This window comes from Equus asinus, chromosome 30 (genome assembly GCF_041296235.1).
Source record: "Equus asinus isolate D_3611 breed Donkey chromosome 30, EquAss-T2T_v2, whole genome shotgun sequence".
Lineage (NCBI taxonomy): Eukaryota > Metazoa > Chordata > Mammalia > Perissodactyla > Equidae > Equus > Equus asinus.
Genome location: NC_091819.1, coordinates 23313116 through 23341011, shown reverse-complemented (window position 1 = coordinate 23341011; position 27896 = coordinate 23313116). Strand labels below are relative to the sequence as shown.

General features: G+C 56.3%; 1 protein-coding gene across 20 annotated transcripts; it reads right to left on the bottom strand.

The window, feature by feature from the left end:
• Window positions 1–27090, bottom strand: PSEN2 (presenilin 2). Of its 20 annotated transcripts, none has more exons than XM_070501408.1 (15): window positions 26878–27016; window positions 26203–26344; window positions 25791–26061; window positions 21465–21812; window positions 20900–20935; window positions 16671–16831; window positions 14453–14667; window positions 13132–13273; window positions 11216–11283; window positions 10342–10562; window positions 9558–9656; window positions 6926–7009; window positions 6448–6549; window positions 2633–2751; window positions 631–1329 (listed from the first exon to the last, which is right to left on the bottom strand). In XM_070501408.1, exons 6-15 carry the CDS (start codon window positions 16809–16811, stop codon window positions 1174–1176), a joined length of 1347 nt encoding a protein of 448 aa, XP_070357509.1. In that variant the 5' UTR covers window positions 16812–16831; window positions 20900–20935; window positions 21465–21812; window positions 25791–26061; window positions 26203–26344; window positions 26878–27016; the 3' UTR covers window positions 631–1173. The 20 variants fall into 20 exon arrangements, 18 of the variants coding, with proteins under 18 accessions (XP_070357511.1, XP_070357508.1, XP_070357509.1 ...); XM_070501414.1 differs by having other exon boundaries at window positions 6448–6546; XM_070501409.1 differs by having other exon boundaries at window positions 21465–21550.
• Window positions 27091–27896: the final 806 nt, after the last annotated feature.

The following is a 27896-nucleotide window of genomic DNA, read 5'->3' as shown; positions in this document are numbered from 1 at the left end:
GTTATTTCTGGAACAAGGAGACAGAGCTACCAGTTTGAATTGCCAACACAGCACCTGCGTCTTCTCAGCTGTCAGCCAGCCAGGCTCCCCAGTGGGGCCGCAGCCGCTCTGCACTGCTTCAAGGGGCCCAAGTCCTGGTCCAGGGGCATTGCTGAGATTCTCTTTCCACCCGTGAATGATGGAGAGAGAAAAAGGAAAAACCAACCTGTCTACCCCCACACCGCATTGCCTAGAGAGAAGGCCATAGAAGGAAGGAGAGCGAGTCTGAACATGGGCTCCCACCCAACCCGCCCTCATGCTGGTCTCCGTTGAGGACTGACACTTGCTCTGTTTTGGCAACCGTCTTGCAGTGTTTGTGACAACATGCAGAGCTGAAGCCAGCAGGATGCATCTGCTCGGCACCCGCAGCCTGTCACCTCGGAGCGGGCAGCCAGCAGGCCACGCCGCTCTCCGCACACCTCTGCTCAGGGAACTTTCTAGTTAAAGGAATGAGTTCAGAGAAGCAGGGTGGTCAGGCCTCTCCTTCATAACCTGGCAAATCCCTCCCATGCCTGGAGCACACGTTATCCCGCGAGAGGCCACGAGATCAGGGACGAGGGGCCGACACAGAGCAGCAGACCAAACTCCAAGACGACAACGGGGTTCATCCATTTATTGATATTAATATTAAGCCACTTCTCAGCAGTAAATGCTGTAACAAGACTTGGTTTCTAAAGGTGATAAAACAACAACACTGTGGACAAAGCACTGGGAACACTCCTCGAGGAGAAAACTGGCTTTCTTCTCCGGCCAGCGTGACCAGGTGCCAAGTGTCGTCCTGAGCAGGAACTCCTGGTCCCGAACATACGCACACCGTCCTTCGTCTGGGCCCTTGGAACATTCCAGGCCACCGGCGTGAAGAGGCGGCCTCCTCCGTCTGCCTCAGTCCATCTGGACCCACTTCCTGCATCTCCCATTGGTGAGGCGAGTGCTCACGAGGGGGTGAGCCACGGTCAGGTGACAAACAACTAGCACCAAAAAGCCGGATCTTCCTCTTCACGAAGTCAACACGGTATTTTTCCTCGTCTTTTAAGGAAAGAAAAGTCTTAAAAATATATGGCACTAGAGTGTAAAACTAGACAACGGTATCCAGTCACAATCGCCTCAGCCTCCGGCCCGCGGGCCCCACACCCTTCAGATGTAGAGCTGATGGAAGGCCAAGGTGTCCATGAAGGGGCGCACCAGATTGTCCGTGGAGAAGTAGAAGACGAGCCCGAACGTGATGGAGATGGGCAGGGCGGGCAGCGCCTTCTTGAACACAGCGAGCAGCAGGAGGGTCAGGCACAGGCCCTGCGGGAACGAAGGCGAGGGGAGCCGTTAGCGATGGTTTAGGCCCCGGGCGCAGAAGCTCGTCGAGGACTTGTCGGACAACAGCCCTGGACACCCCATGAGCTTCCCAGGTCCTCGCGACAGCTCTGCGAGGAGCCGGCGGGCAGGAGTCTCGCCCCATCGAGATGTCCCGCACATTAACGGGAGAACCAGAAAGCAGAGCTCCTGATCCAGCACGGTGTCACCTCCACCAGAATACCTCCCCCTGTCCGGCTACAGCAGTGCCCTGTGTGACCTGATGGCAGGATGCCTCCCTTGGGGGACACATATTTATACAAGAATGGCATGGGCTCGACCCAAATGCCAGCAAGGTTGTCAGCAGCTGACACCAAGGGACCCAAAGATGCCGTGTGACCCGCCCCCTTGGAGGCAGGCACAGCAGCTGCCCAACCAGTCTGAGCGCCAGCCGATGATGCAAGAAATGGTCCAGGGCAGGGACGGGAACCAGAGCGCCCGCCCTATCACTGGGGAGAGCAGGGCTTCAGGGCAGGCGTTTGAGGAGGAGCGTGGGGTCCACTACCCCATCGCCGACACACACTGCAGGCAGATAAAAAAATCTCCAAAACACTGGAGGCTCAGCCTCAATGTGCCACATGTGGCCCGGAGTTCCCTGGAGATGAGACTGAGCATGCGCCACTCAGAGCCTCCATCCCTCCGAGATGGGATCATCCGAGGACCATTACCCCACTGTGTGCATCTGGCCACGTTAAGTGACTATAGGAGCCCCCAAATTTCACTGCTGGGGTTCGAAATGATGGGCCCCTCCTCCCGGGCCCCAGGAGACCCCTGGGATTCAGAACGCCATGGTGTCTGGGTGGCATGGAGGGAAAACATGCAGCCCGGGAGTCAGGGACCTGAGTTCAGATCACAGCTGGTCCCTCCCCAGATTTGTGCCCTTGGGCAAGGCCCTCAACCTATTTCCTCGTCCCTAAATTTCAGGTAGCCATTCCTGCCTCACAGGTGTCATGAGACAACGCACAAAGCTAGCCAAGCCCTTGACACCCTGGTATGCATGCTCAGGAACGTCAGAGCCCCTCAGCCAGCCCTCCCCTGCACTGTTCCTGCATCTTGTCAATGACCAGGGCCTCCTGTGAACCTCAGTCTCATCTTGAGAATCTGCCTGGCGGCCCAGCCCAGCCATCACTTCTGCCCCTCCGAGGGACGACAGCATCTGAAAATTCCCCTGGGATCCTGGGCCCCCATGAAGACCCCCAGGGGCTCCACCACTCGGGGACAGGAAGGGAGCATCGCCCGGCTCACTCACGATGAGGATGGCCACGAAGCAGGCCAGTGTGGTGTTCCAGTCCCCGCTGCCCGTGGCTGCCGCCTTGCCCACCAGCACGCTGTAGAAGATGAAGTCCCCGAGGCCGAGCTTCACGCCCCCTGTGTGGGGAGGAGAGAGTGAGCCCGTGCGTCTCAGAAGCCCCACGAGGAAGCGTCAGAGAAGGCTGACACCCGCCAAACAGCCCAACGGCTCGGCCCAGCCCAAGGCGCCCAAGGGGCCCAGGAGCCACAGTCCTCAGGCTCTGGGGGACCAGACGGGGTAGGCGCCAGCCACACACCTGGACTCTGGGACAAGGACTGGCTGCCTTGGAAAAACAGCAGCCAATGGGAAAAAGGGGGAACCCGTGGACTGGGTGACTTGCAATCTGGGCTGTAACACCTGGGATTTCTGGTAACGCAGGTAAAACCGGTGCTCGGCACTTAGTTGAGTCAAGAAAAGAGCAAGTAATATGTACTGTCTGGGGTTGGTGTGAGGTTGCACAACTCGGGGCTAAGTGTGAATTATAAATATTTTTTAGGAACCTTAATTTCACTACTTTCAAGAACGTGCACAACACCTAGACGTCCTCTAGAGACCCGTTCCCCTTAAAATAGGTAAAGAGAATTTGTAATGAGCTTCTCCATTACCGATAAGTAAATGAGAGCTTCTAGAATGTTTTCAAGTTTGTTTCCTTTAGTATAATCGCCCCTGGATGCTTGTTTATAGGATAATTTTGTTCACTGCAGACAATAAAAATGTTTACATGATAAACTGGAACTGAGTGGACCCTCCCGGAGGAAAGGCTGCTGGTCCACCCACTGCCTGCTCCCTTCCGGGCTCCAAACAAAGGCGCCCCTCCTCCTGGTCCGGCAGCGTGCTCGGCTCGGCCCCATCGGTCCCTCCGTCCACCAGACCCCTTCTCTGATTTCAGCGCCCCTGGCTGGCTCCTCCCGTGGCGCACGACAAACACCTTTCAGCTCCTCGTCTCTTCTCTCACTTCCATCCCCACTCCTGTTCTCTCCCCTCACTTCTCTCTCTCCTCTTTCAATCAGTTCTTTCTCAAAAGAACTCTGTGCTCCCTTCCCAGTCACTTCAGAGACCTAGAGGCACCAGGCCCCACATCCCCCAACCAATGAGCTCTGGTAAGGCCACCACATGGCCCCCAGATGACACCTGTGGCCATCCTGCTACTCGCCGTGTCGGCACCCTGTCCTCCTCTCGTTGCTCCCCAGGGTCCTCCCCACAGGCACCCTCCCCTCCATCCTGTAAACATTGCCACCTCGGGTTCTGTCCCTCTTGCCCTTGCTTCTGACCCTGCACCCTCCCTAGGTACCCTTTCTGGTACCCAGGGTTTTGACAACTATACACTGATGCCTCCCACTCCAGCCCCAAACCAATGCCACTCCCTTCATGTGTCCATGGCAAGTCCATCCAGATGTCCTGCAGACCCTCACACCTGCCTGCCCACGCTCCCCGGGGTCACCGTCCACGCCTCCCAGCCTGTGCAGCGGCTCCATCTCCTCTCAGTCTGCTCCTGAGCTTGGCCCTGCATGTGTCTTCTCCGCCTGGACCACGGCCAGGCGCCCTCCTAGTCTCCCAACAGAGTGTGTCCCTCACCACTGCCAGGGGTCTGTGCGGAACGCGGCTCTGCTCATTTTATTTCCCTGCTGACACCACGCACGCTTCTCCACCGCCCCCAGGACAAAATCTGAGCTCCCCTAGGAGGGCAGCAAACCCTTCAACTTCAAGCAAACCCGGCCCTCCCACCGCTCCCAGCCACACCCCAACCCTCTGCCCAGCCACCAAACAGCCCCAGACCTCCCTGCGGGCTTCCTTCTCTCTCACCTGAGCCTCTGCCAATGCTGTCGTATTATAAAGAATCTGACTGACCTTTGTCCCTGGTTCCTGGGAGGGAGACTGCATCCTCAGAATCTCCCAGCTAAGAGGAGTGTCTTTGTGATTTGGGAGCCCCTCAGATCACACTGGAGTTTATGCAAATGAGCTCAGGATAGAGCTGGCCACCAGAAAGACCATCCCTGTGATGAGGGGCTGGGACTCAGGGCTCTCACGACCTCTGGGGAGGAGAGGGCACCTGGAGGTGAGGCTCAGTCCTGTGAGCAGTGATTCAATCAATCGTGCCGATGCAATGAGACCCCAACAAGAACTCTAGACACTGACGCCTGATGAACGCATCCATGTGCGAGGCCGGGGGTGACGCCGATTCCACCGGGAGAGGCCACGGAGGCTCTGTGTCCGGGACCCTCCCAGACCTCGCCCTGTGTGTCTCTTCACTTGGTTGCTTCTGATTCGTATCCTTCACAATCAAACTGTAATTGTAAGCCCGGCACTTTCCTGAATTTCTGTGAATTGTCAAACCTGAGGGGGTTGTGGGAACCCCCAGATTTGTAGCCAGTCGGTCAGAAGTGTGGGTGGCCTGGAGACCCCCAGAACTTGCGGCTGGTGTGTGAAGCGAGGGTGGTTTTGTGGACTGTGCCCCGTAGCCTGTGGGATCATGGGATCTGTGCGGACGCCGGGTGGTCAGGGCCAGGACTAAACTGCAGCCCATCAGCCTGTGTGCTGGGCGACCAGACTCACCCTTCAAGGCCCACCTCACGTCCATCTTGTCCCCATCTGCCCTGAGTACTCTGTACCTACCTAACTGCTCCCTGCCTGGGCCGCTCGCGTGGGGAACTTGTCAAGGGCACAGGCTGTTATAAAGCTGCAGCACCTCCCTGCCCCCACGTGCCATCAGCACACAGCAGGTGGTCCACAACTCTACTGACAGAATGACTACCTTAATCCCCTCAGGAACACAGCCATACCTCAGAACGTCTCTGGGCGTGTCTTCAAGACCATCTTCCATGTAGGCTCTTCCTGTCTCCCCAGCCACATGGTCTCTGCCTGGGGAAGCCACCACCCCAACTCTGCCCCTGCCCCCTGCTCCAGAGCCCACTGTCAGCCCCAACGTGGAGCAGGGCCGTTAGCAGCTGACCCGCACAGCCCAGCCTGTCCTGAGCCCAGAGCCCATGCCCGCTGCATTCCCCACAGCCACAATGGGACATCCTACAGGCCACTCAAGCACACACAGGATGGAATCCTCCCCCTCCCGATCATGTCCCTCCCCCACCAACTCAAAACCCACCATGGCTCCCACTGCTCCTGGGACAAACTGGAATCGCCATTTTGACCTAAAGGCCCTTCCAGCCCCTGCCGGCCTCCCAGCCCATCTCTGCACTTTCGGTCTCAGCATCCTGCCTTCACTTTGTCTAGCTCACTGGCGCCGTCTGCCTCAGGGTCTCTGCTCCTCTGTCTTCCCGGCCAGAAATACCCCCACCATGTGTCCCCCTCTCCTGGTTACCCCTGCGCTCGACCTCCAGAGCTCAGCACCCAAGTTACTTCCTCAGGTAATTCTCTCTGACCCCCAAGACAGGCTGAGCACCTCCATCAGTGCTCTCCAGCACCCCATGTTTTTCCAGTCCCCCCCCAGTGCACAGAGTGTGGGCCGCCCTTAGATGGTGAGTCCCACCAGAGCCAGGCCTGTACTGCTACCCCCACCTGCCCCTAGCACAATGCAGCCACACAGCTGGTACTCAATCCACGTGTGTTATATACACGGGGAGCCTGAATGCACAAGTGCCTGTGGCCTGCCATCAAGGCTCCACCCTGGCGGGTTTCTCCCTGACTTCTGCAGAGCCGTCTCTGATGTAAAGAGGGGCTTCTCCCCTCATATCCTCGCCTGACTTGAGGGGGCCCCACCTCTGCCCCCCGCCCCCACCCCCGGGCCCACACAGACCATCTGGACACGGGCACCTTACTTTCCTCCTCTTCCTCCAGCTCCTCCCCTGGGTAGCCAGGCAGGGGGGGCTCACAGACTTCTGGGTACGAGGGCTCCCCAAAACTGTCATAGGAGTCTTCTTCTGGGTGTCCAGGAAGAGAAGATGACCGTCATCGCCATGAGGAGGGGGCATGGAAGAGAGACAAAAGCCCCGTGAGAGGGTGCTTGGATCTCGGGGAGCAAAGCCAGTGCTGAGGGCAGCCCTGCTCTCACCCACCAGCCAGCCCAGCCCCAACACAGAGAAAGAGTAACAGGGCAAGGGAAGGAAGGGGAACGGGGCTGAGGCAGGAGATGAGAGCCCCTTCACTCCATCCCCACGATGTGCGTGTCCAGGAGGGTCAGTTTCCGCTTCTGCCCCTCCTGACCTTGTGCCTTCTGGAGAGGCCAGGCCAGGCTGAGGTGGGTGCAGGTGAGGGGCTGCCTCAGCGACCACAGGCTGTCAGCCCCCCAGTACTTACCCATCTCGGGGTCGTAGGGGAGCTGAAGGGCTCCCTGGGAAGAGGGGTCCAGCTTGGCCATGCCCACGGTCCACACCATGGCGGCTGGGGAAAGAGGAGAGGAGCATGCCTCAGGCGGCGCTGTGGCTGCCCTGGGCCTGGGAGGCAGGTGGGCCAGTGTGCCCCCCAGAGAGCCTGCACAGGACCCTCTGTTCCCAGGGGACTTGCTTATACCCCACTGTCAGGAGGCCACTGGGGAGGGCCCCAGACTCACTGACCAGGTGTGGGCAGACAGTGCTTCTTCCTGTCTTTTTTACCTGCTCACAAAAACACTGATAATAATAATACTATCAGTGAACAGGGTTGATGAACTAATTGTGTTTTTGTCTTATTGTGGTAAGAGAGACGTAACAGAAAGTGAATCAACCGTTTTTAACTGTACAGTGTAACGGTGTTAAGAATATTCACGTTGTCATGAAACATCTCCAGAACTTTTTCATCTTTCCCAACTGACACCCTGTACCCACAACAACTCCCCATTTTCCTCCCCCACTGCCATTCTACATTCTGTCTCTATTAATTTCACTACTCCAGGTACCTTGTATTAAATGGAATCAGACAGCATTTATCTTTATGTGATTGGCTTATGCACTTAGCATAATGTCCTCAAGGTTCATCCGTGTGGTAGCATGTATCCTAACTTCCTTCCTTTTTTAAGGCCGAATAGTATTCCACTGTATGCATATATCACATTTTGTTTACCATCCATCCGTCCATAGATATCTGGGTTGCTTGCATCTCTTGGCTATTGTGAATAAGGCTGCTATGAACATGGGTGTACACAAATCTGTTCAAGACCCTGCTTTCAGTTCTCTTGGGTATATGTCCAGAAGCGGGATTGTGGATCACGTGGTACTAATTTTCTTCCCTCTCTCTGGCCCAGAAACTCTCTCCTGAACTTGCATCTCGTCTCTCCAACTCTCCAGCCGAATGTCCAGTGAGCATCTCAGACTCAACATGCCCCAAATGCTCTCAACAACCACGCTCCGACCTGCCCCACAGCCTTCTCCCTCTCAGTAAACTCCATCCTTTCTGTTGCTCAGGCCCAAAGCACTGACTCCATCCTCGACTCTTTTTCTCACAATCCGTGTCCCAACCACCAGCAAATCTTGCCAGTTCTGCCTCCAAAACATCTCCAGAACCCAAGCACGTCTCAGCACCTCGACTGCTGCCCAGGGCCAAACCCCATCCCCGCTCTCCTGACTGAGTCAGCCTCCAAACCCGGCCCCTGCTTCCACTCTTGTCCCTGTACACTTTGTTCTTCGCTCAACAACCTCAGTGATTCTGTTAAAGTGTAAAGAATGTAAAGTCAGGCCGGTCCCAAATCTTCCAGAGGCGCCACATCTCACTCAGGAGTAAGAGCTGAAGTCCTCATCACGGCCCCAGGTGATCTGGAACTGCCCCCTCACCTCCCTTTGCTCCCTCTGCTCAGGGCCTTTGCACTCGCTGCTGTTCCTTCTGCCTGGAATTCCATTCCCAAATTTTCCTAAGGCAGGTCTCTGTCAAATGTCACCTTAAGACAGAGAGCTTCCTTGACCACTTTATGCAAAACAGCATCCTTGCTCCCCTGGAGTCCTCAGCTCCCCAGCCCTGCTTCATCCTTCTCAGGGCACTCGCCTCCTGACCTGCATGCTCGGCTGTTTCGTCACTGTCTGTCTCCCCTCCTAGGACGAAAGCTCCATCAGAGCAGAGCCGGGGAACACAAGCCCAGGCGCCGTGTCAGTCTCTCCACACAAGGTCTCTGCTCCTCCTCAGAACGTGCCGGAATGCGCCCTCCCCCACGGGGCCAGGCTGCCGACGACTCTCCTCTACGAGCTCGACTCTCCGAGGACAGAGCTCACCCAGCGCTCCGGAGCCGCTGCATGAACTCTTCCCAGGGCAGCTGCAGACGCTCAGCCCCAGAATCCAGGATCTACTTAAAAAGGCCCCCACCCACAGATGCAAGGCATCAAAACCACAGGGCTGTTGGCTCCGTGAGGCCCGGACCAAGGGTGCCCTGTGTCCCGCTGCACCCCTGATGCCCAGCTCAGCACCACCACAGAGCAGGGATCTACGCAGGTTTGCTGAAGGCACACACAGACCCAAATCCCTACACGGGCCGTGAGGCCAGCGCCATCCCCGAGCTGTCCCTCAGACACCCACCTTCACCCAGCTGTGCGGCTGTCCAGGAGCCCAATGAGAGGCAGGCGCCTTGCACTCCCCACACCCGCGCCCTGGGGAGGCCCTCTCCAAAGTCCCTTCTCAGGAGCCCCAAGGGCTGACGGGGTGGCCCTGGGCTCACGGAATGCACTTGTGCCCACCACACATCAGTGGAGGCTGGATGGGATGAAGGTGTGGGGTGGGACCACGGCCCCGAAGCCCCTTTCCTGCCCTAACTCTCCAAGCTCCTTCCTTGTAACAGGAAGATACAGCCCACCTTTGTCTCCAGAAGTGGAGCCAGCCCTGGGGTCACCGTGGCCGCCTCCTCCCCTTCGGTCGGGGGAGAGTAACTTTATCTCATCGTCAACCCTGCAGGCCGTGGTGGGAAGCAGCCCTGGTCCCACCTCAGCCACCTTGGGAGCCCAGGCTCGGGCAGAGGCACGCGGTCACTCACATGAGTATATCAGGGCAGGAAATATGGGCTCATTTCTCTCCTGGGCAGTCTCCACCAGCATTCTCAGTGGCCCTTTGGGGCACAGCACAGCCACGAGATCTGGGAAAACAAAGACGTCCTTGGCAAGTTAAAAAAGACATTTATTCCCAAGCAGCCCCCAGAGAGAGGAGCTAGCCCTCTGGCACCGGAGCGTAGGGACGAATGTGTCCTGGACCACGCCCTGCCATTCATTCTAGCATCCCAAGCCACCAGTTTGCAGCCACAATCTTGAGTCTGCGCTGGCTGGAGCCCAGAGCAGGGTCCAAGTGGCTCACTGCAAACAAGGAATCATGTGGGCTCAGAGACCCAGAGGACAGGCTCACGGCCCCATTTCTCCGAGCCTCGAATTCTTTGTCCTTAGAATGGAAAGAGCAGCACTGGGGATGGTCATCATGCCAACACCAGTTAAAGGGCCGCTAACATTCTGGATGCTTGTTCTTTATAGGTCCTGTGCCTGATCCCACAGTTGTCCTGAGAAGCAAACAATGTACAATGTGTCAAGTGCTTAACAGCACAAATATTCAATAAACACCAACTCTTATCAGTAACCACGGCACGGCCATGAGTCTATGGGACCCTGTGAGTCTGAAGGTGGTGAACCTCGCAGAAGGGAGACCGTCCAGGCTCCTCGGGGAAGGAGGGGACGTTCAGTGTCCACCACCCTCATGCAGCAGTGAGAAGGACTTAGCCCCAGATGCCCCCCACTGCCCACCGCCAGGCTCATGGCCTGCCAGCGCCCACCTACCGTACACAGAGATGGCGCCCAGGATGACCCAGGCGGACCACTCCGGCAGGTACTTGATGAACACCAGGGCCATGAGCGCGCTGATCATGATGAGGTAGGCCTGCTGCAGCACGAGGGGGCCCTTCCAGTGGATGCACACCATGCCCACCGCGCCGAAGTTCCAGACAGTCAGGAACAGCGTGGGGTAGTCCATGGCCACGTTGTAGGTCTTGAGCACTTCCCTGCAGATCCGAAGTCGAGCCCTCAGGGCAGGACACTCAGGAGAGGTGTCGCACCCAGTTAGACACAGCTCAACATCCCCTGGTCCTCAACCATTCGGTCCCAACCCGGGTTCTTCCAACCTCTGGCCTTGTTTACTAATACCCCCTCCCCCATTTCCATGAGCCCTACAACTAACCACTGGAAATCTTTCCTGGAATGAGGTGGGAGTACACGGATGTCTCATCCTTGGGTCAGTTCACATAAACGTGCACTGGCCCAACCTGGAAGGCCCTTTGCCCATGGGCAAGGTCAATATCCCCAGGCTAATATCCCAAATCCAGGGCAACAGAGCAGATCACTTCTCCACAAACGAGGAAGTACCCAGGCCCGGCCCAAAGATTAGAATGTAAATTCTGAGAGGTTTCTAACCCCCTTGGGTTCACAAAGGGCCTCCTCCGTGATGGCTCTGCTTATTTGTTTTAAATCAGGAAGCAGAACGAGACGGGTGGCCCACCATGCAGCTCCACTCCTGCGGCAAGAAGGCCTGGGCTCCTGGGGCAGTGACACCGGGGGGGAGTCTGGAGCCCAGTGGAAGCCCCTCCTCGCCCAGGTCCTTCGCATCCATGGAGGGAGTGGTCCCCAAGGACACTGCTGCTCCCCAGGTGCCACTTACCCGAGGTAGATATAGCTGAAGAGGAACAGCAACATCAGAGAGGACATGATGAGCCAGCCGTGGATGAACTAGACAACAGAGACAGGGGTGACCACAGGCCCAGATCACAAGGCCCTGGGCTCCGGGACGGACACCCAAGCCTGAGAAGGCTTTCTTCCCCAGGCTCCTTCGTGACCATGCTGGAATGGCTGCTCTACAGATAAGGAGGGCAAAGAAATCCAAGGAGGCCTCTCAAGGCCGCCCGGCAAGTGCGTGAAGGAGGAGACGAAACTCCCTCAGGTCTAAACCCTAGAGCTCCATGCGTTCACGTGGAAAGGGGATGCCGCCGCCGTGCCAGGTGCCCGTCTAGGCTCTGGAGAGACAGCGCTATGCCTCTGCCTGCGTGTGTCGCATCCCAGTGTGAGGGCAGTTAGACGGTAAACACAAACACAGACTGACAGGAGTGTTAAGGGATCTGGAGGAAACACCTGGCAGGAGAACATGACAGGAGACTCAGTGGGGTCGACTCTGATGGAGTGGTCAGGCAGGCCCTTGAGGGAGCCTGTTTTGACAGGGGCGACCCAGGGAGTCCCCCCAACCTGAGGGTCTATACACAGGTCCTCGGAAAGACGTGTTCTTCCTCTCCTGGCCAAACAACAGAGGGGCAAGGACGAGGGCAGGCTGATCCTAAACCAGGTCCTCAGCCGGCCATGAGTGGCACAGTGGTATCACTACGACCAGCCTCCCCCCCAGGACAGACCCATCGGTCACCAGAGTGGGCCAATGGGGACCTCAGCAGGAACCTGGTCTACCTGGAATGAAAGCTGCGGCCAAGGCCGTGCTGTGCATGCAGCCGCCTCTGGAATGTGCTGACCCTCCGCATCCCAGCCACCCCTGCCCGCCAGGGGCTCCCACCATCTCCCACCTGAGTGTCATGGGACCTGCAAGGAAACCTCCTGAATGGATGGGTGAGCCACCTCTTAACAGTCCCTGTGACTGGTCACCTGATCCTTGTTGCCCACGCCGGGCCAGCCTTCCACACTCTCCAGGGTCTCTCTAGCTTGTTTTCAGCACGCTGTATCCTCTGCTCCCAACAGGCAGCCCTCTACCCTCCTCTCACCATCCACCGCGCTCTCCACCCCAATTAAAAACGCTGCCTCATTTGCACAGGTGATGACTTACTGATAAGCTTCAACTCCTGGACACTTCTGACAGCCCTCCCATGGCTCAGCCCCAGCGGGATGTGGCTCGTCTCTCGAGACCAACCCTCCTCATCTCTCTACCTGCCCCACAGAGGCTGGCAGGCTGAACACAAAGTGCTATGCACGCCCGCATGTGAACAGTCCCAAGTCAGGCGATGCCCAGTTTAACTTCCTTTCAGTGCTGGGGCTGCACAGCCCTCCTTGGGATAAAAGCCCGACACCCGTGTCTAAAAGCTTACGGCAGCCTGGGAACAGACAATGCCCATGACGTGGGCCAGGTGGGACTCATCTCCTCTACTATTTCCTGGGCTGCCCCACAAGCACAGGGGTCCACCCAAAACCCAGACGTCTCCCACGGCTGGAAGACCTCAGCACGGCGTCTGTACATCCCCAGCTGAAAGGGAAATGGGAAAATAAAAATAAACCTGGAGGGAAACTATGGGGCGAAGGGACCCTAAAATAGAACATCTCACTTCTTCGGAAGGAGAAGCAAAATAAAATTAACCTCCAAATATGAGAAGTGACACTGTGACCATTGCAACGAGGAACTCAATTAAGTGGCATTATGTATAAATTTAAAAGATTACACTATTGGGTAATCCTAGTGGGGGGTAGGAGTAGGGTAGGAAAGAGTACCAGAACTCAGTCTGTTTTGCAGAAAAAAGAACTCTGACAGCAACAAAGGCTGCTGCCTAAGAGGCAGGGGGTCTGGCGGGCAGACAGGTGGGCGCGTACCTTGTAGCAGCGGTACTTGTAGAGCAGGACCAGGAAGATGGTCATGACCACAATGACGCTGATCATGATGAGGGTGTTGAGCACGGAGTTGAGGAGGCGCTGGCCCACCGAGGGTGTGTCCTCTGTGAACGGCGTGTAGATGCTGACGGAGAAGGCAGAGCTGGGTCTCTGCTCCCTGCCTGTTCCGGACGACCCCCACCCTGCGGGGGTCTCAGACCCGCCCAAGGAGGCGTCCTGGGAACCTCCCACCACTGCCCACCAAACCCACAAGCTGCCTTGCCTTCCGACCCGTCTCCTGCCCCCCGACCCCAGCCTGATGACTAAGCCCGATGCAGTGGCATGGAAGGACCTGGAAGGCCCACCAAGGCCTCCCTACCCCCTCACTTCTCAGCTCTGGTCAAGGGAGACCCAGCAGGTCCCATATCCACTTCTCCACCAGCCCCATGCCGCCTAGGACATGCCCCGCTGCCTCCCCTCTGCACACCCAAGGTAGCCCAGGGGCTGCACGTGCACTTAACAGACTCAGGAAGCAGCTCAGTGATCCCTCGTCCAGCCTGGCCGGTGGGAGCAAACTGCCTGCAAAGCACTCAGGCTCCCTCAGTGCTTTTCCCCTGTGCTGCTTGGAGCCCCACGGACTCTAAGCCTCCCAAGGGTGGGGCGTCTCTCTCAGCTCCTCTCTTTACAGGAACCAACGCAAAACTGAACAAAACTCCCCAACTAAAAAGGAAAGGTGCTCAGAGCAGGCACTCAGCAGGGACTCCCACGGACAGCAGGGCGAGGGGGCAGAGCGAAGCTTCTCACTGCTCTGTGTGCCGCTGCTGTCTGCGTCCTTTTTACCAAAATAAAGACAATCCCCCACGAGGCTGGCAGCGAGCTAAGAAATCACCCTGCACAGCCAGTATGGTTTACGTTCATGGGAACAGAAGCCCAGAGAGGAACCGACCCGACTGTGGTCACACAGGGACTCGGCGCCCGGAACACTGAGCCTGGGCGGGATGGCAAGAGCTGCCTTCTACGCTAACACCTGGCGTGCACTGCGGCAGGCCCCGGGCTAAGCCCTTTACGTGGATTAACTCACTTGATTCTCCTGGTAACCTCGTCATCAAACCCATTGTACAGAGGAGGAAACTGAGGCAGAGACGTCAGGAACATGCCCAACAGGTCACAGAGCCAGGAGGCAGTGGATGGACCAGGTGTGGACTTGGGCAGCTCCTCATCCCCAATTTTTCCCACTGTGGCATGGCGCTGCAGGGGGAACCCAAGAGGCTGCAAGCCCCTTACCCCAGCCTGGTGCCACCCCCCACCCTGGCCCCCGACTCACAGCTGTCCGTTCTTCTCCGTGTAGAAACGCACGGACTTGATGGTGGCCACCACCACGATCATGCACAGCGTGACGGGCACAAACAGCATGATCACGTGCTTTGCCCCGTACTTGAGGGTCAGCTCCTCCTCCAGGCCCAGCTGCCGCCCAGGCACCCCGCTGCAGACGTAGTGGTCAGGGTCCTCCTCGTGGTCCTCCTCGCCATCCTGGCCTCTCTGTGGAGAACCACAGCGTGAGGGCCACAGGCCGCCCCCCCCGCCCCGCCCAGGTGGCCTACTGATGTGATGCATGGGTGCCTTGTACGGGGAAACAAGAAGTCTGAATGTCACTTTCCTGATGTAAGAACCAGCCTAGGGGCTGTAGTTCGGCTGTCAGGGTGCTGGGATCCGGGACACTGGAAAATTCCTCATGGGGACAAGCAGAGAAGACTCAGAGTTGGTACCAACCACTAGAGATGCAAGAAGGGAGGCTGCGGCGGCCCCCGAGGAGGGCAGCGGGCAGACCCACGACTCATGGCTAGTGGATTTGGAGCACGTCTACGGATCTTTGCCCTCCCTCAGGATGCCACTCGGTTCTGTTCGCATGGCCACACTAATTCGAGAGGAGACAGGCCAGGTGACAGAGGGAAAACAGAGACTAAACATTTTTGGTTGACAAATCACAAACCAGAATAGTTGGCATACAGGAGGACTCTCTGATTATGACGGTGACACTGGGAATTTGCAGACGAAGAAGCTACTTTTAGCTTTTTGCCCCCCCCCCCCAATGAAGCATGCCAAATTTGCAGCTGTGAACCAGAGCGGCTGACGGGCGTCAAGCCCCGGGGAGGACACGGGCTAAACGACAGGGCAGGACGCCTGCCTGATGCTGGCACAGACTCATCCGCAAGAATCTCTGTTTTTTGGAATTGTGGCAATTCAGGCAATTCACTGGCTGCCTTGTTCATTTGATTAACAGCTAAAACAAAAGCCAAATGAAACAGAAATCAAAAATGACCATCGCTTCAGTGTCAGTTCCCTGCACAGAGAATTCCAATCTAGATATTCAGCCAAGAACGAAAGGAAACTATTAATGGACAGGAACTGAAAACTAACACGCACAAAAACTCCAGGAGATGAAAAACAAACAGATGAGCAAGAAAAGGCTAAGGAGCGGCCTTTTGGTGGCCTGGAGCTGCTGAGCTCCTGCTCGGGCACAGAGCGGGCAGAAGAAGAGAGCTCAGAGGTCAGCAAGGGGGCTAAGGCTGGCAGGAAGAAGTCCACACGGAAAGGTTTTTAAACACAGTAAGCGGGCAAAACGGACAACAGGATCCAGGCAAAAGCAGACGCTGTTCTGCCCTGATGGGGAGGGAGGTGGAGGGGCTGGGTGACTCTCCCAAGCATGCCCCCCACTCCATAACGTTATAATCTCCTGCCTTGTGGGCTGCAGAGATAAGATCCCACTGAGCGGACCCCTCCTGCTATGGGCTGAATGTCTGTGTCCCCCTAAAACTCATATATTGGAACCTAAGCCCCAAGGGGATGGTTTTAGGAGGTGGGGCCTTAGGAAGGTGATTAGGTCATGAGGGTGGAGCCCTCATGAGTGGGATTAGTGTCCCTATAAAAGGGACCCCAGAGAGCTCCCTCCCTTCTTCCACTGGGAGGACACAGGGAGAAGACGGTTGCCTATGAACCAGGAAGGGGCCTCACCAGACACGGGATGTGCCAGTGCCTTGGTCTTGGACTTCCAGCCTCCAGAAGAGTAAGAAATAAATTCCCCTTGTTCTAAGCTCCCAGTCTGTGGTCTTTTTGTTACAGCAGCCTGAATGGACCACGACACATCCCCAGCTCAAGAGTCAAACATGAACTGGGTATGCTCCTCACGTCTGGCCATCTCCCTCAAAGGTCCCCTCCAGCAGTTGTCTTCCTGCCACCTTTTAGCCCGTGCTACCCGTCCAGGCATGCGAACTCACTCTCACGGCCCTGCGGGAACAGTGACCCACACCAGGAAGGTGAATCTAAGGCCCAGGGCTGCATGGAGAGACTCACTCGGGCCACTGCAGTCGACCTTTCACAGGCTGCAAATGCGCCGAGTCCACGATAAAGCCCCGCGGCCGTGAGCTCCACCACGGTGGACGGCCCACCCGCTGGGTCCATTCTCACCCACCCTCCCACATCCGGGAACGTCTGGGTTCCACCCATTAGGAACAGGAGTCCTCAGAGCACAGGCAGGAACCTACCCACGGGGCAGCACTCTCTCCGTCCTCCGGGCCCGGCCTGCCTTCCTGGCAGGAGCGCGGCGTGGGGCTCTCGGCTGACATCAGGGACGTCCGCTCGTCGCACACTTCTTCCTCACTGTCAGAGGCCATGAACGTGAGCATAGCCCCACCGTGGGAAGCACCTGGAAAAAGGAGGACACGGACCTCGTTCCACTTTGCCGTGAGGCAAAGACAGCAGAGGACTGAGAGGGGAGGCTGGAAGCTGCTTAAAGCCTGGACACAGGTCCTGCCCTGCAATGACCCCCCCAGGGCATGCGTGTCAAACAACTGCTCTAACACAACAGGCCCCAAGAGCCACCACTGAGGCTGCAGTGGCCTCAGGAGGGAATAGCCCTGAGATCCAGGCCACAGGGGTGAGAGGGGGACAAAACACCCAGCTAGAAAAGTCAGGGCCACTCCAAACTGTAGCACACTCATTCATTCAATCAACAAACATCTATTAAGCAGCTACAGTGTGCCAACAACAGTGCTGGGCTCTGGGGATATAAAGATGAGTTTAAAAAAAACACTTTTGTCCTTAAAAAAAACCCCAACCATCCAACGGGACAAATGATATAATCCACATGTTCAGCAAGAGGTGCAGAAGCACAAAGAAAGAACTAAATCTCAGAGATGGAGAACGTTTTCTAGAGAGAGACTTTCCAGGTAGGAGGGAAGGGCAGAGGGCAGGAAGAATGTTCCAGTCAGGGCCTGGCGCTGCGGGGCAGAAGGTATGAAGGGTCTCCTGTGCCGTGTCAAGGGGGTGCACGTCATCCCGAGGTCAGAGGTGATGGGCAGATCAGATCGGCGTTTAGAAACGTCAGTCTAGCCACTAACCGAGAAAGGAGCACAAAGAAGGGGAGGTGACCCCCTGAAGACCCCCTGGGGGCAGCGAAGAGGGCCCAAGCTGGCAGCAGGACGGATGCAAGTGAGGGGACAGACCCCAGCAAGGGCGAGGAGGAAAACAGGCAGGACCGGATGCAGGGGATCAGACAAAGGACGGAGTCCAGGACGACAGCCAAGCCTGGAGGGAGACAGGAGAGGAGAGGAGAGCTTGTGGATTGGATCCAGGAACCTGCTGGGTATGAAGGGGTTGAAAGAGGGCCGCCTTGAAGTGGAGGAGCAGAAGATGAGAGTCGTGAGTCTAGAAGTGGCAGCCGAAGCCACGGGACAGCGAGACCACATGGGGAGCATGTGTGTGTGCGGTGTGGGAAAGCGCAGCCCAGGGCAGGACCCGTGGACCACACAGGAGGGAGCCTGTCACCACTCCTGCGGTGCTGTCCCGAGGGTGTGTGCAGGCAGCAGCACCACGCCGAGCCCGGCAGAGCCCAAAGGGGCCGGGAGAGTTTCCGATAACCCCGGTGGATCTGACGGTCCCCACCAACCTCCCGAGAGGGCCAGCTGAGCTACCAGCAGAGCCGGCTCTCCCCACCACTGCCTCCCGGAGACCCTCAGGACTGAGCTGCATGTCACGAGGGACAGCCAGCAAGGTCGGCTCTCTGCCGAAAGTCTGGTCTGTCTCCACGTCAGTCACCCCCAGAAGTGATGCGATTTTCAGACAAAGCTGCAGGATCCTTCCAAAGGGTCAGTCAGTTCTGTTCGTGCCTGCAGGTCTGTGGCTGCAACTCTTTCTGAAGACGGCGACCCGGGCTGCGGCCTGGATTACTCCCGCGTGGATTTCAACTCCATTCCCCGAGTACGGGCCCCACAGAGCCTGTCTATGTTCCCCTCACTACCAGTCTCCCCGTCGTCTCGCAGGGCTTTCACAGTGAAGCCGCTCCCCACGGTGCAGGGTAGGGAAGACTGGAACGGAGGAGCAGCACAAGGAAGCAAAGGAAGAAGATGCCAGGAGGGGCGACAAGGACATTGTGCTACGGGAGTCAGGATTAAGAGAAGGGACAGTCTATCAGCTGTCAGCTTAGATGTCTCAGGTCTCAAGGACTCGCAGGTTAGGAACAGCTTGCCAGAGAGTGAAGGAGGTGGGGCATCCTGGAAAGAAGTGACCTCGTAAGTAAATGGGTGGCATGGGGGAACCTAATGGGCCCATTCCAACAATCCCAGGCACTCTGATGCGGCTGAAGCGTGGGGACCTGGGAGGCGGTGGTGGGAGAGGAGGCTGGAGAGGTGGGGTGGACCATCCCAGGGAGGGCATGGGCACCCGACTGAGGATGGAGAGCTGAATCCAGTAGACGGGAGCCAGGGAAGGTTTCTGAACAGACTGAGTTTTAGGAAAGCAGGGCCAGCTGAGCAGCACTCCCCAGGGGGGAGGGGGCCTCCTCCCCACAGCCAGGCTCAGCCCAGGGCCACAGGAGGGTGGATCTGCCCTTGGTGGCCACACTTTGGAACCAGCAGAGTCTAACCAACAGAGCCCAATTTGAGGGAACGCGCTTTGAAGCCCCCGCAGGCCGTGAGACCTCGGGAAGTTCTCAGCTTTAGGTCCTTCCTCTACGGAAGAAACTATCTAACGGAGACCAGCAAGCAGAAACTTCAGAGTCGTCCTCTGCGAGGCTCGGCCTTGCCAATAGATAAATCCTGGACAAACCCGCTGCGCACCCAGCGGTTCCCCTCATGACCCACTCTGCCAAAGGTGGGTCCATCCTTCCTCAAAGAGGGGCCCCGGCACAAAGGGCTGGCTGTGCTTTCTCATGGTGAATCACCATGTCCACCTGGAGCAGCGCTGAGATGGGGGAAGAGCCACGGGCAGCCCCCTCAACACTTTCTTTTCTAGCACGTCGGTTTTGTTTGGGATGTGAATTAATGAGTGAGTTAGGATCTCCCTCCTCTGTGCCTCCCAGCCTCCGGGATGCCTGTGATTTACCTTCCCAGTAACTGGAGGAGCACAGGAGGAGTCCTTGCCCCGAGGAGGTCCAGGGCTGTGCCCTAGGGCAGAAGGTAAGCTCGCCCTTCGGAACCATGACAGCTGCAGCACCGGGGACTCCCAAACAGCACAGCATGAGGGAAACGGACAGACAGGGAGCAAAGAGGCTTCTTGAAAGGAGAAAGAGCTGCGGGGAGGCTCGGGCAGAAGTGGGGGACCCAGGTTCAAGGGGAGTTAAGTCCTTCGAATTTCCACGGCTTCAGCCAGTCACTAACAAGACGGCCCCTGGAAAGCACTGTGTCTCCCAAAGTGTCCCGCCATGTGAGAAGGACCGCCCGGGGAGGGAGAGCTTAAAGAAGGACGGCGTCCCTTCCGGGTGGAACTGGACTGAAAAGATGGAGAAACACCAGAAAACCAGAAATCAGGCTTTTCACGCCGCCAAACGTAACTCCTATATGGCCTCCTGGCTGGAAAATGGACACTCTCTGGGCAGATTCCTTCACCATCCCACTTCTCAAAATTCCTCCCAAACCCTCCCTGAAGCTGTGCCCAAGGCTCCCAGAAAAGTGGGAGGATCAGGAAGAGCTGGTCTTGGCTGTCAAAACGAGGATACAGCCCCCAGGGCCCAGTGGGTTGGAGGTGCCTCTCTGAGCTCCTAGCACCTGGGGGCACGACTTGGGACCAGGAAAGGCTGGACCCCTTAGGATGGCATTTCTTAAAGTGGTGCAGGCCGCCCGACAGGTGGTGGCAGAAGACCACCCCTGAGCCCTCACTCCACACTGAGCACAATAACCTGGGGGGCTGGCTACTGCTATTCTTCCCCACTTCACAGATGAGGAAACGAGTTTAAAACGCGTTAGGTTCAAAGTTACCCTCGGACCCAGGTGGTCAGGTGCTGCGCTTTTCAACACTTTGGTAAGCTGCTTATTTAACATGCAGATCCCCGCCTCCATCCTGACCAAAGGTCCAGGGATCTGCACCTTGAGATGGCCCCTGGGTGATTCCCCAGCTGGTGGAGACCCTCCCTGGGGCTGCCCCAGCCTGGGCCCCCAGCTCAGCGCCGCACACGTCCGGTGACGTCCACCTCCCTGTCGAGGAGGCAGGGCAGCCCCGCTGCTCCACGGCTCGCGCTCCAAATGGGGGACGAGAGAAGGTACAGTCCCTCCTCCTGAACACGCTGTGTCTGGTCAGAGAGCGACCGCAGGCAGAGGAGAAGAAGCTCGTCTGGCGAGGAGAGGGCAGGGGCAGGCGAGAGGGCTCAGGCTGAGAATGTCCCCAAGCAATGGCCCCTCAGAGGACGGCGTGGAAAATGGCTCTCCAAGGCTGCTGTGGGGACAAACTGGGCGGGCCTTTCTGAAGGCAGGAAAAATAAAGCTTTCAAAAAGATTCATACCTTTTGATCCTGAAACGCTACTTCTCGGAATCTGTCCTAAGAAAATAATAAAAGATTACGTAAAAACATGTTTGCTACAGTTATTTATAAGTGTAAAAAAGGTAAAAATGACTGAAATGCCTGACTCTGTCCTATGATTAATCCATCGGATGGGAGTTTCTAACATGACCACTAAAAAATCTTATTTCAAAGAATATTCAATAACATGAAAAAACACAACAAGATGTCAAATTTAATAGATATAAAACTTCACGTACATAATCATCTGAATTTTCTTAGAAAACGTATGTATACAAAGGACTGGCAAGAAATATTACAAGACTACAGACTCATCTTTGGATGGTGAGATGGTGGGTGATTTTTACTTTATATTTTTCTGCATTTCTCAAGCTTCTATAACAAACACACATTGCATCTGTAGGGGTTTTTAAGCAGTAAATATTTTAAAGGGAAATGAGTATGAACATTCAGGCATTTTCCTCGACTCCTGCCTCCTCCCGCACCTCCTCCCACTGGACTGAGGGGAGCAGATGGACTCCTGACATCTCCTAGCCCCTCTGGTTACCTGGCTCCTGAAGGAGAAAAGAGCAGCCGGGATGTACTCTTTTTTGCTTCTAAGTTGCAACTGAAGCCTGGTGCTATTCTGAAATCCTTGGAGGGAAAAATCACCACCTGAATGTGTGCAGATAAACAACCTTCCTGCTAGACGTTTGTCCACAGCGGAGCGCCGGTGACGCCAAGAACTCCCGCCGGAGGCTGACTCACGGGCAGGTGGGGGTGGGGCTGGGTGACTGATGTCAAATCCCAACCACACAGCAACCAGCTCTCATTCTCTTGAGGGAGCAGCAGGAAAACAGAGGGGCTCATGGGAGGAGGGGGCGTCCAGAGTACGAGACTGTTCTAGAAACCCTTCCTGGAAGAAAGCACCGTGACAGAAAGCTGCCTTGGATTAGGATGCAAAATCAAAGACCCAGAGAAGCCACTGCTCGCTCCCATTAATCAGCTGAATGGGATCGAAATGCTGAATTAGCCGAACCAGGGGAGTCTGACTCAGAATTTCCCCTCCGCCCTGTGTCAGCAGTTCCTGCAATTATTATGGAAACCTGGTGACCCAATTTCCTCGACCTTCTTTTCATTTCGGAGAAACGTAGACAGTTTAGACCTTAAAATTTAAGGCCAGTGGATCTAAATAGGAAATAGATTTTAAAATGCCACAGCAGACACTAAGAGCCTGATGGAAAGAGATGGGAACCGCTGCTCCAAAAGCAAACTGGGAGTTCCTGCATTTACCACCTACACCTGGGGCTGCAGAGAAAGGTCTGGATCCCGGGCACTGCATTTCTTTTTCACAGCAGGCCTAACGGAACAATGCTCCTGCGCTTTCAAAGAGGATGGTGTTGGCTTTAAACAGGCCACTTTCCAGGATCACACAGTTACCTCACGGTGCTCCCATGACTCCTGGGGAGTCCCCACAGCCTTCTCTCATACGAGGGTAGGGTTTGCTAAGATGAGGAAATTCCCACAGCCTCCCTGCCGGCCCGTCTCTGGAGTCCTGGGCACCTGACCATGTAGTTGGCCCCGGCTGACCCTCATCCATCTGTCCATCCACCTCAGCCCATACTGGGATGCACGTCACTTGCCAGATGGTTCTCCTCAACACAGGGAGGCGGCCTAGGCCAGTGCTGGGGCCTGAGTCCCACAGGGAGGCCCTGAAGGACTGCTCCATCCTCCAGATCAGAGGCCCCAGGGGACCCTCATAGGACCCCATGAACCTTGACCCATGCTCTCGATTCACTGCCGTCTGCGCTCCCCTACTCAGAAGGGCCCAGGACCCAGGCAGCTTTCTCTCTATTTCCTGAAGTAGCCTGGAAGGGGTGCAGAAGAGAAGCTGTGCAGGTGGCCACACGGGCCATGCCTCTAACATGCCATCTTCAAGTAGGGCCCAGAAAAAAAAATTTTTTTTTAATAAGCAGCAGCAAGCCAGTGGTCAAAAGCAGGGGCTGTGGAGACTGACCAGGTTCCAACCACCCAGCTGTGTGACTTGAACCACATACTCCCTGGCTCCAAGGCCTCGGACAATTTATTTAACTTGACATGGCCCATTTCCTCTTCTGGAAAAAGTAGAATCGGCAAACCTTGCAAGAGGACTGTAAAAACCAGAGACGACGTGTAAAGTGTCTGGCACACAGCGGGTGTTCAATCAACGGCAGTTATGATGAAGATGAGATCGAGGCAGGGACACAGGGAGAGTGGATAACGGAAGCCTGCTGATGCTCTTCCCAGAAAGTTCCAGATCTGCTAAACCACCAGACCCACGAGTTGAGCTACGGAAGTCACCAAACCTCATCTGGGCCCTGGGGAGATGGCCCGTTTCCGCCCAGCCCCGGCCCAGGGCACTCTGGCAATGGGAACATTTTGTCGCAAGAGAGGGCATGTCCATAGGACCGATGTCAGAGCTGGCAAGGACCTTAATGGCCATCTAGTCAGCGCCCTCTTTTTTTTTTTTTTTTTTTAAAGATTTTGTTTTTCCTTTTTTCTCCCCAAAGCCCCCTGGTACATAGTTGCATATCTTTAGTTGTGGGTCCTTCTAGTTGTGGCATGTGGGATGCCGCCTCACTCAGCATGGCCTGATGAGCAGTGCCACGTCTGCGCCCAGGATCCGAACAGCACCCTCTTTTATAGTTAAGGAAACTGGAGCCCAGAGGGACAGGGGGCACCCGTTCAAGTCCCATGACCAAAAGCCACAGTTACAGCCCAGGTCTCCAGATGGCCAACTGGGGAGCTCCTCCCTGCCCCCTCCACGGACAAGTGAGGGCCACATGCTCAGGGGCCCAGGGCCATGGGCCCGCAGGTGCCCACAGAGCCATCCCGCAGGCTCTCCAGGGACATACCCACTTATAAGGCGATGCCTTTGCCCCAGGCAGGGAAGTGTGTGTCTTTTCTCACACCCAGCTTCTCCAGGACACAGCCAACTGAGCGGTCAGTGAATTACAAACGCCTCCTGACCCCTCCCCCACCAGATCACCTGCCGCTGGAAAAATTCAATAAAATCTCTGTCCTGTCCCCACCCCGCCACCCCAGCCTGGAGGCCCGCTCTGCTCCCCCTCTATGATCCACATGAGGGCAAGGGGGACCTCCAACCTGGGCGTGGCACAGGGACGGGAGTCAGGGCAGGGCCTCTCTGGGTCAGTTCAAAAGGGAAGGTGTCCCGCGGTGGCACTGGTGAGATAAACATGGCACGTTCAAACGCCCCACACACCCATCAAATCCAGTTTTCCAAGAACACTCAATGAAGGGCAAATTCTGAAGGACACACTTCATCTCCAGTCTCGTATTTTAACAGACGAATGTATGTATGTGCATGGAGGGCTGTAACGAAACGCATGTCAACAGTGCTCATCTCTGGGCTGAGGAGTAATGGCTGACTTTTAAAAAAGTACTTTCTCAATTTTCTAGAATGAACGTGTATTACTTTTATTTTCAAAAAGTCAGGCAGTTTCTGGTTAAGGTACAGCAGAAAGGGGAGCACCCTTTCCATCTCTCTTCCCAGGCCCCAGAAGCCCGTGCTCTGGCAAAGATGAATGAGCAACCTATTCTCCCAGGCAATGAAGAGGTGGACAAAAATGATGTCCCTCCCCAACACATGGTCTTTCCTGAGGGCTGATCCGAAATTACTCTTTCCCCAGACTTTAACATGGCAGCCTTGCCAGCTCCAGGCCTGGAGGCCAACAGTGATTCTCCAAGGCTTGGTGCCCACGTCAGGTCTGGCCAGCTCAAGGTGAGGAGAACAGCCCAAGCCCTGACCAGTGGCAGCCTGGAGGGCGTGCCAGCCTAGGAGCCCCACCGCTCCTCCCCCAGCCCCGCCCCCAGCTGCTAGAATCAGGCAACAGGTGGAAATACTTGCAGAAACATTTGTTGTCTTGCCAGTGCCCAATAAACAGTGTCCCAAAATCAAAGCAACAGCTGAAAAGCAGCCAAAGATGTCTTCAGTGGAAACACGTACGGAACCTACACACACTGCTTTGATTTGTTTAAAAAAAAATTTTTTTTTTCCTTTTTGCTTTGTCAGGTAGACCTAACTAATGGAGACCACACAGAAATTTCCTGGGCAGTAGAGAAGAGACATGGGTCGGGGGTAAACCTGGGAAGCATCCTGTGCAAAAACTCCAAAGATGAAGACGACGCAGCCAGCTGGGTTCAAATCCCAGGGCTCACAGTCACTGAAGCCACCTAATGGGACAAGCTGCTTAACCCCCTGAACCTCAGTTTCCCCTTCTGTAGAAGGCTAACTTTTGTGTGACAATAGCTACTTTTGTGTGACTGAAGCTCTTAAGGTAACTGTGGTATCTACTGTGCAAACAGCTTTTCACTGCAGATGACAAACTCACAGGGGAAGCTATGATGTCATGATCATCATCAATAACTCAGAGGCCAAGGTAGGCGGAGGCCCCTCCTTTGGCAAACCCGGTGCGTGCAGCGGGACTGCCAGCAGCCACGGAGGAGCTGAGGGGCGGGGTGGCAGGCTGACAACCTGCACGAGTCTCCAGGCACATCTGAGTGGCAGCCTGTGGCCAGGCTATTCCTCATCCTCCTCTTTCTCAAACAGGCAGCAACAGGGCATCCACCTCCCATACACACACCAAGTAAGACGCTGGGCTTGCTGCACAGGCACCTTGACACCAAGGACAGAGAGTTTTCCCTGAAAACCTGACAACATCCGCGCCACTCTGCCGGAACCTGGACAGCCTGCCCGGGTGGCTGAGGCCACAGCCCTGGGCTGGAGTCGAGACCCCGGGGGCCTTCACCAGCTGGGCCCAGAAAACACCGCTGCCACAGTTGCCCCACTCCCACACAGCACGGCCATACAGAGGGGAGCCCGAGGCTCACACACCTGAGGCAGCTGATCCAGAGCCTTTAGTTACCGCCAAAGGCCTTGGCCAAGGCATTGGAGGCTCAGGTGTCTACAGAACGGACTATGCAGACATCCGGGGCATCCACACCGGAAGCCAGGTCCGTGCTGCTCAAGTTACTCAGGACAGGCTCGGCAGCCCAGGCTGTGCATTTCGAGTTAAGCCAGCTCTGCCATTGTTCTGGATGGGGTGCCTCTCAGGTTCTCCATCTGTCAATGGGGCTCAGTTAGTCCACCAACCAACAGCTCACACCTTAAAAAGGGAATATTCACTAAGTCAACAGACAGGAGCACTTCCCCCAACTGCCAAAGGGCTGAGGTCTGGTCCCAGCTCTGGACAGCAGAACTGGAGGCCAGGACAACGGGTTCTAGGCCTGGCTCCGCTGTATCCTACCTGGGAGACTTGGACAAAGGCACTTCAGCTCTGTGGGCTGAGTTTCCTCATGGATAAAATTTGGGGTGGAAACTAGCTTCTGTTTCAGGTTCTTTCAGCTTCAAAAGCTTGACACTGGGAGTCTCCCCACAGCCGTCAATGCCTGGAAAAAACAGCCCGACACCGCTAATAACGAAATCGCCAGCTCCAGACCCCAACCTGGTTCTTCACAAGACCCCCGCCTCCCCTGCAATCCCTGCAAAGCAGCGCCCTGGGGCGAGTGCCAAGGAGGTCCCAGCCAGCAAGGAAGACCACACGCCCCTGAGAGCACGTGCACTGCTGCTTTAAATGCCCGGCCCCGGCCGTGAGCAGCTCGCACCGCGCCCACCGCGGCGGGGAGGACCACGGCACCCAGCTGCGGGCCCGAGGCTCGGGGGCCCCACCCACCGCGCGCCTTCCACCCCCAGTTCCGGGCCAGCCCCCCCGCCGCTTTCCTGGCGCCCGCCCCCTCCGCCCCCGCGCCGGCCGCAGAGGCCAGGGCCGCGGCGCGAGGGGACCGCAGCCCCCGGGCCGGCGAAGTGGCCGCGGCGAGGGGCGCGCGGAGGGCAGGCCCGTCCCGCGGGGCGCCGCTCCACCCCGGGCCCTCCGTGCGCGGCCGCTCGGCCCGGCCCGCGCGCCCCCAGCGCGCCCGCTCACCTGCTCCGCCGCGGCCGTGTTTACGCGGCTGGCCGAGCGCCCGGCCGACCCGGCGCCGGCGCAGACCCCGCCCCCGGCCCCGCCCCGTGGGTGACGCCGCGTTTCCCGGTCCTGGTCTGGCCCCGTCTGCTTCCCGGGTGCGCGCGTGAGGGTGCGCGGCGCGCGGAGGGGCCTGGTCTGCCGCCCATCGCGCGCGTGATCCCCGATCAACCGGACGCTGGGCTGGGCGCTGATCTTAGTAGCAGCGTTTTCCGGCTCTCTTCTCGATCTCCAGAGCCACCGGGAGCTCAGATGAAATGGAACAGGCATGAAATTGCTACCGATGACCTGAGAACTGGCCAGACGGAGCGGTTGTGATTCCAGGATTTGGGGTCCATGGAATGAGTAGAGATTGCCAACAACTTGACATTTCTGAGTAGTTTCACTTTTTTAAAAATTAAAGTGAAATTCACATAACAAACTTAACCATTTAAAGTGTACAATTCAAGGGCATTTAGTATATTCACAGCATTGTGCAATCCCTGTCACTTCTATCTAGTTCCAAAATGCTTCCATCACTCCAAAATAAAACCTCTTACCCGTTAAACAGCTTCTTCTCTTCCCCTTCCTCCCCCAGCCCCTGGCAATCACCAATCTACTTTTGTCTCTATGGATTTGCCTGTTTTGGATATTTCATATAAATGGAATCATACAACATGTGACCTTCTGTGTCTGGCTTCCTTCACTTAGCATAATGTTTCCAAGGTTGCTCCATGTTGTGGCGTGGATCACATTATTCCTTTTTATGGCTGAATAATATTCCATGGTATGTATATACCACAATTTGTTTATCCATTCATCCATTGATGGACATCCAGACTGCTTGCAACTTTAGCTACTGTCAGTAGTGCTACTATAAACAAGCTTGTACAAGTACCTGTTTCCAAGTCTTGTGGGTACATACCTAGGAGTTGAATGGGTGGATCGTATGGAAATTCTGCTTAACTTTTTGAGCAACCATTAAACTGCTTTCCACGAAG

Bases quoted from the DNA above. Each gene is read 5' to 3' on its own strand.
- PSEN2 (XM_070501400.1), bottom strand. From the start codon at position 25,845: ATGCCTTGGCCAAGGCCTTTGGCGGTAACTAAAGGCTCTGGATCAGCT. The intron at 13,274-14,452 runs GTGAGTCGGGGG...CTTCTCCGTCAG, and splicing joins ACGGAGAAGAACGGACAGCT to CATCTACACGCCGTTCACAG. The intron at 10,563-11,215 runs GTAAGTGGCACC...TCGGATCTGCAG, and splicing joins TTCAGCTATATCTACCTCGG to GGAAGTGCTCAAGACCTACA.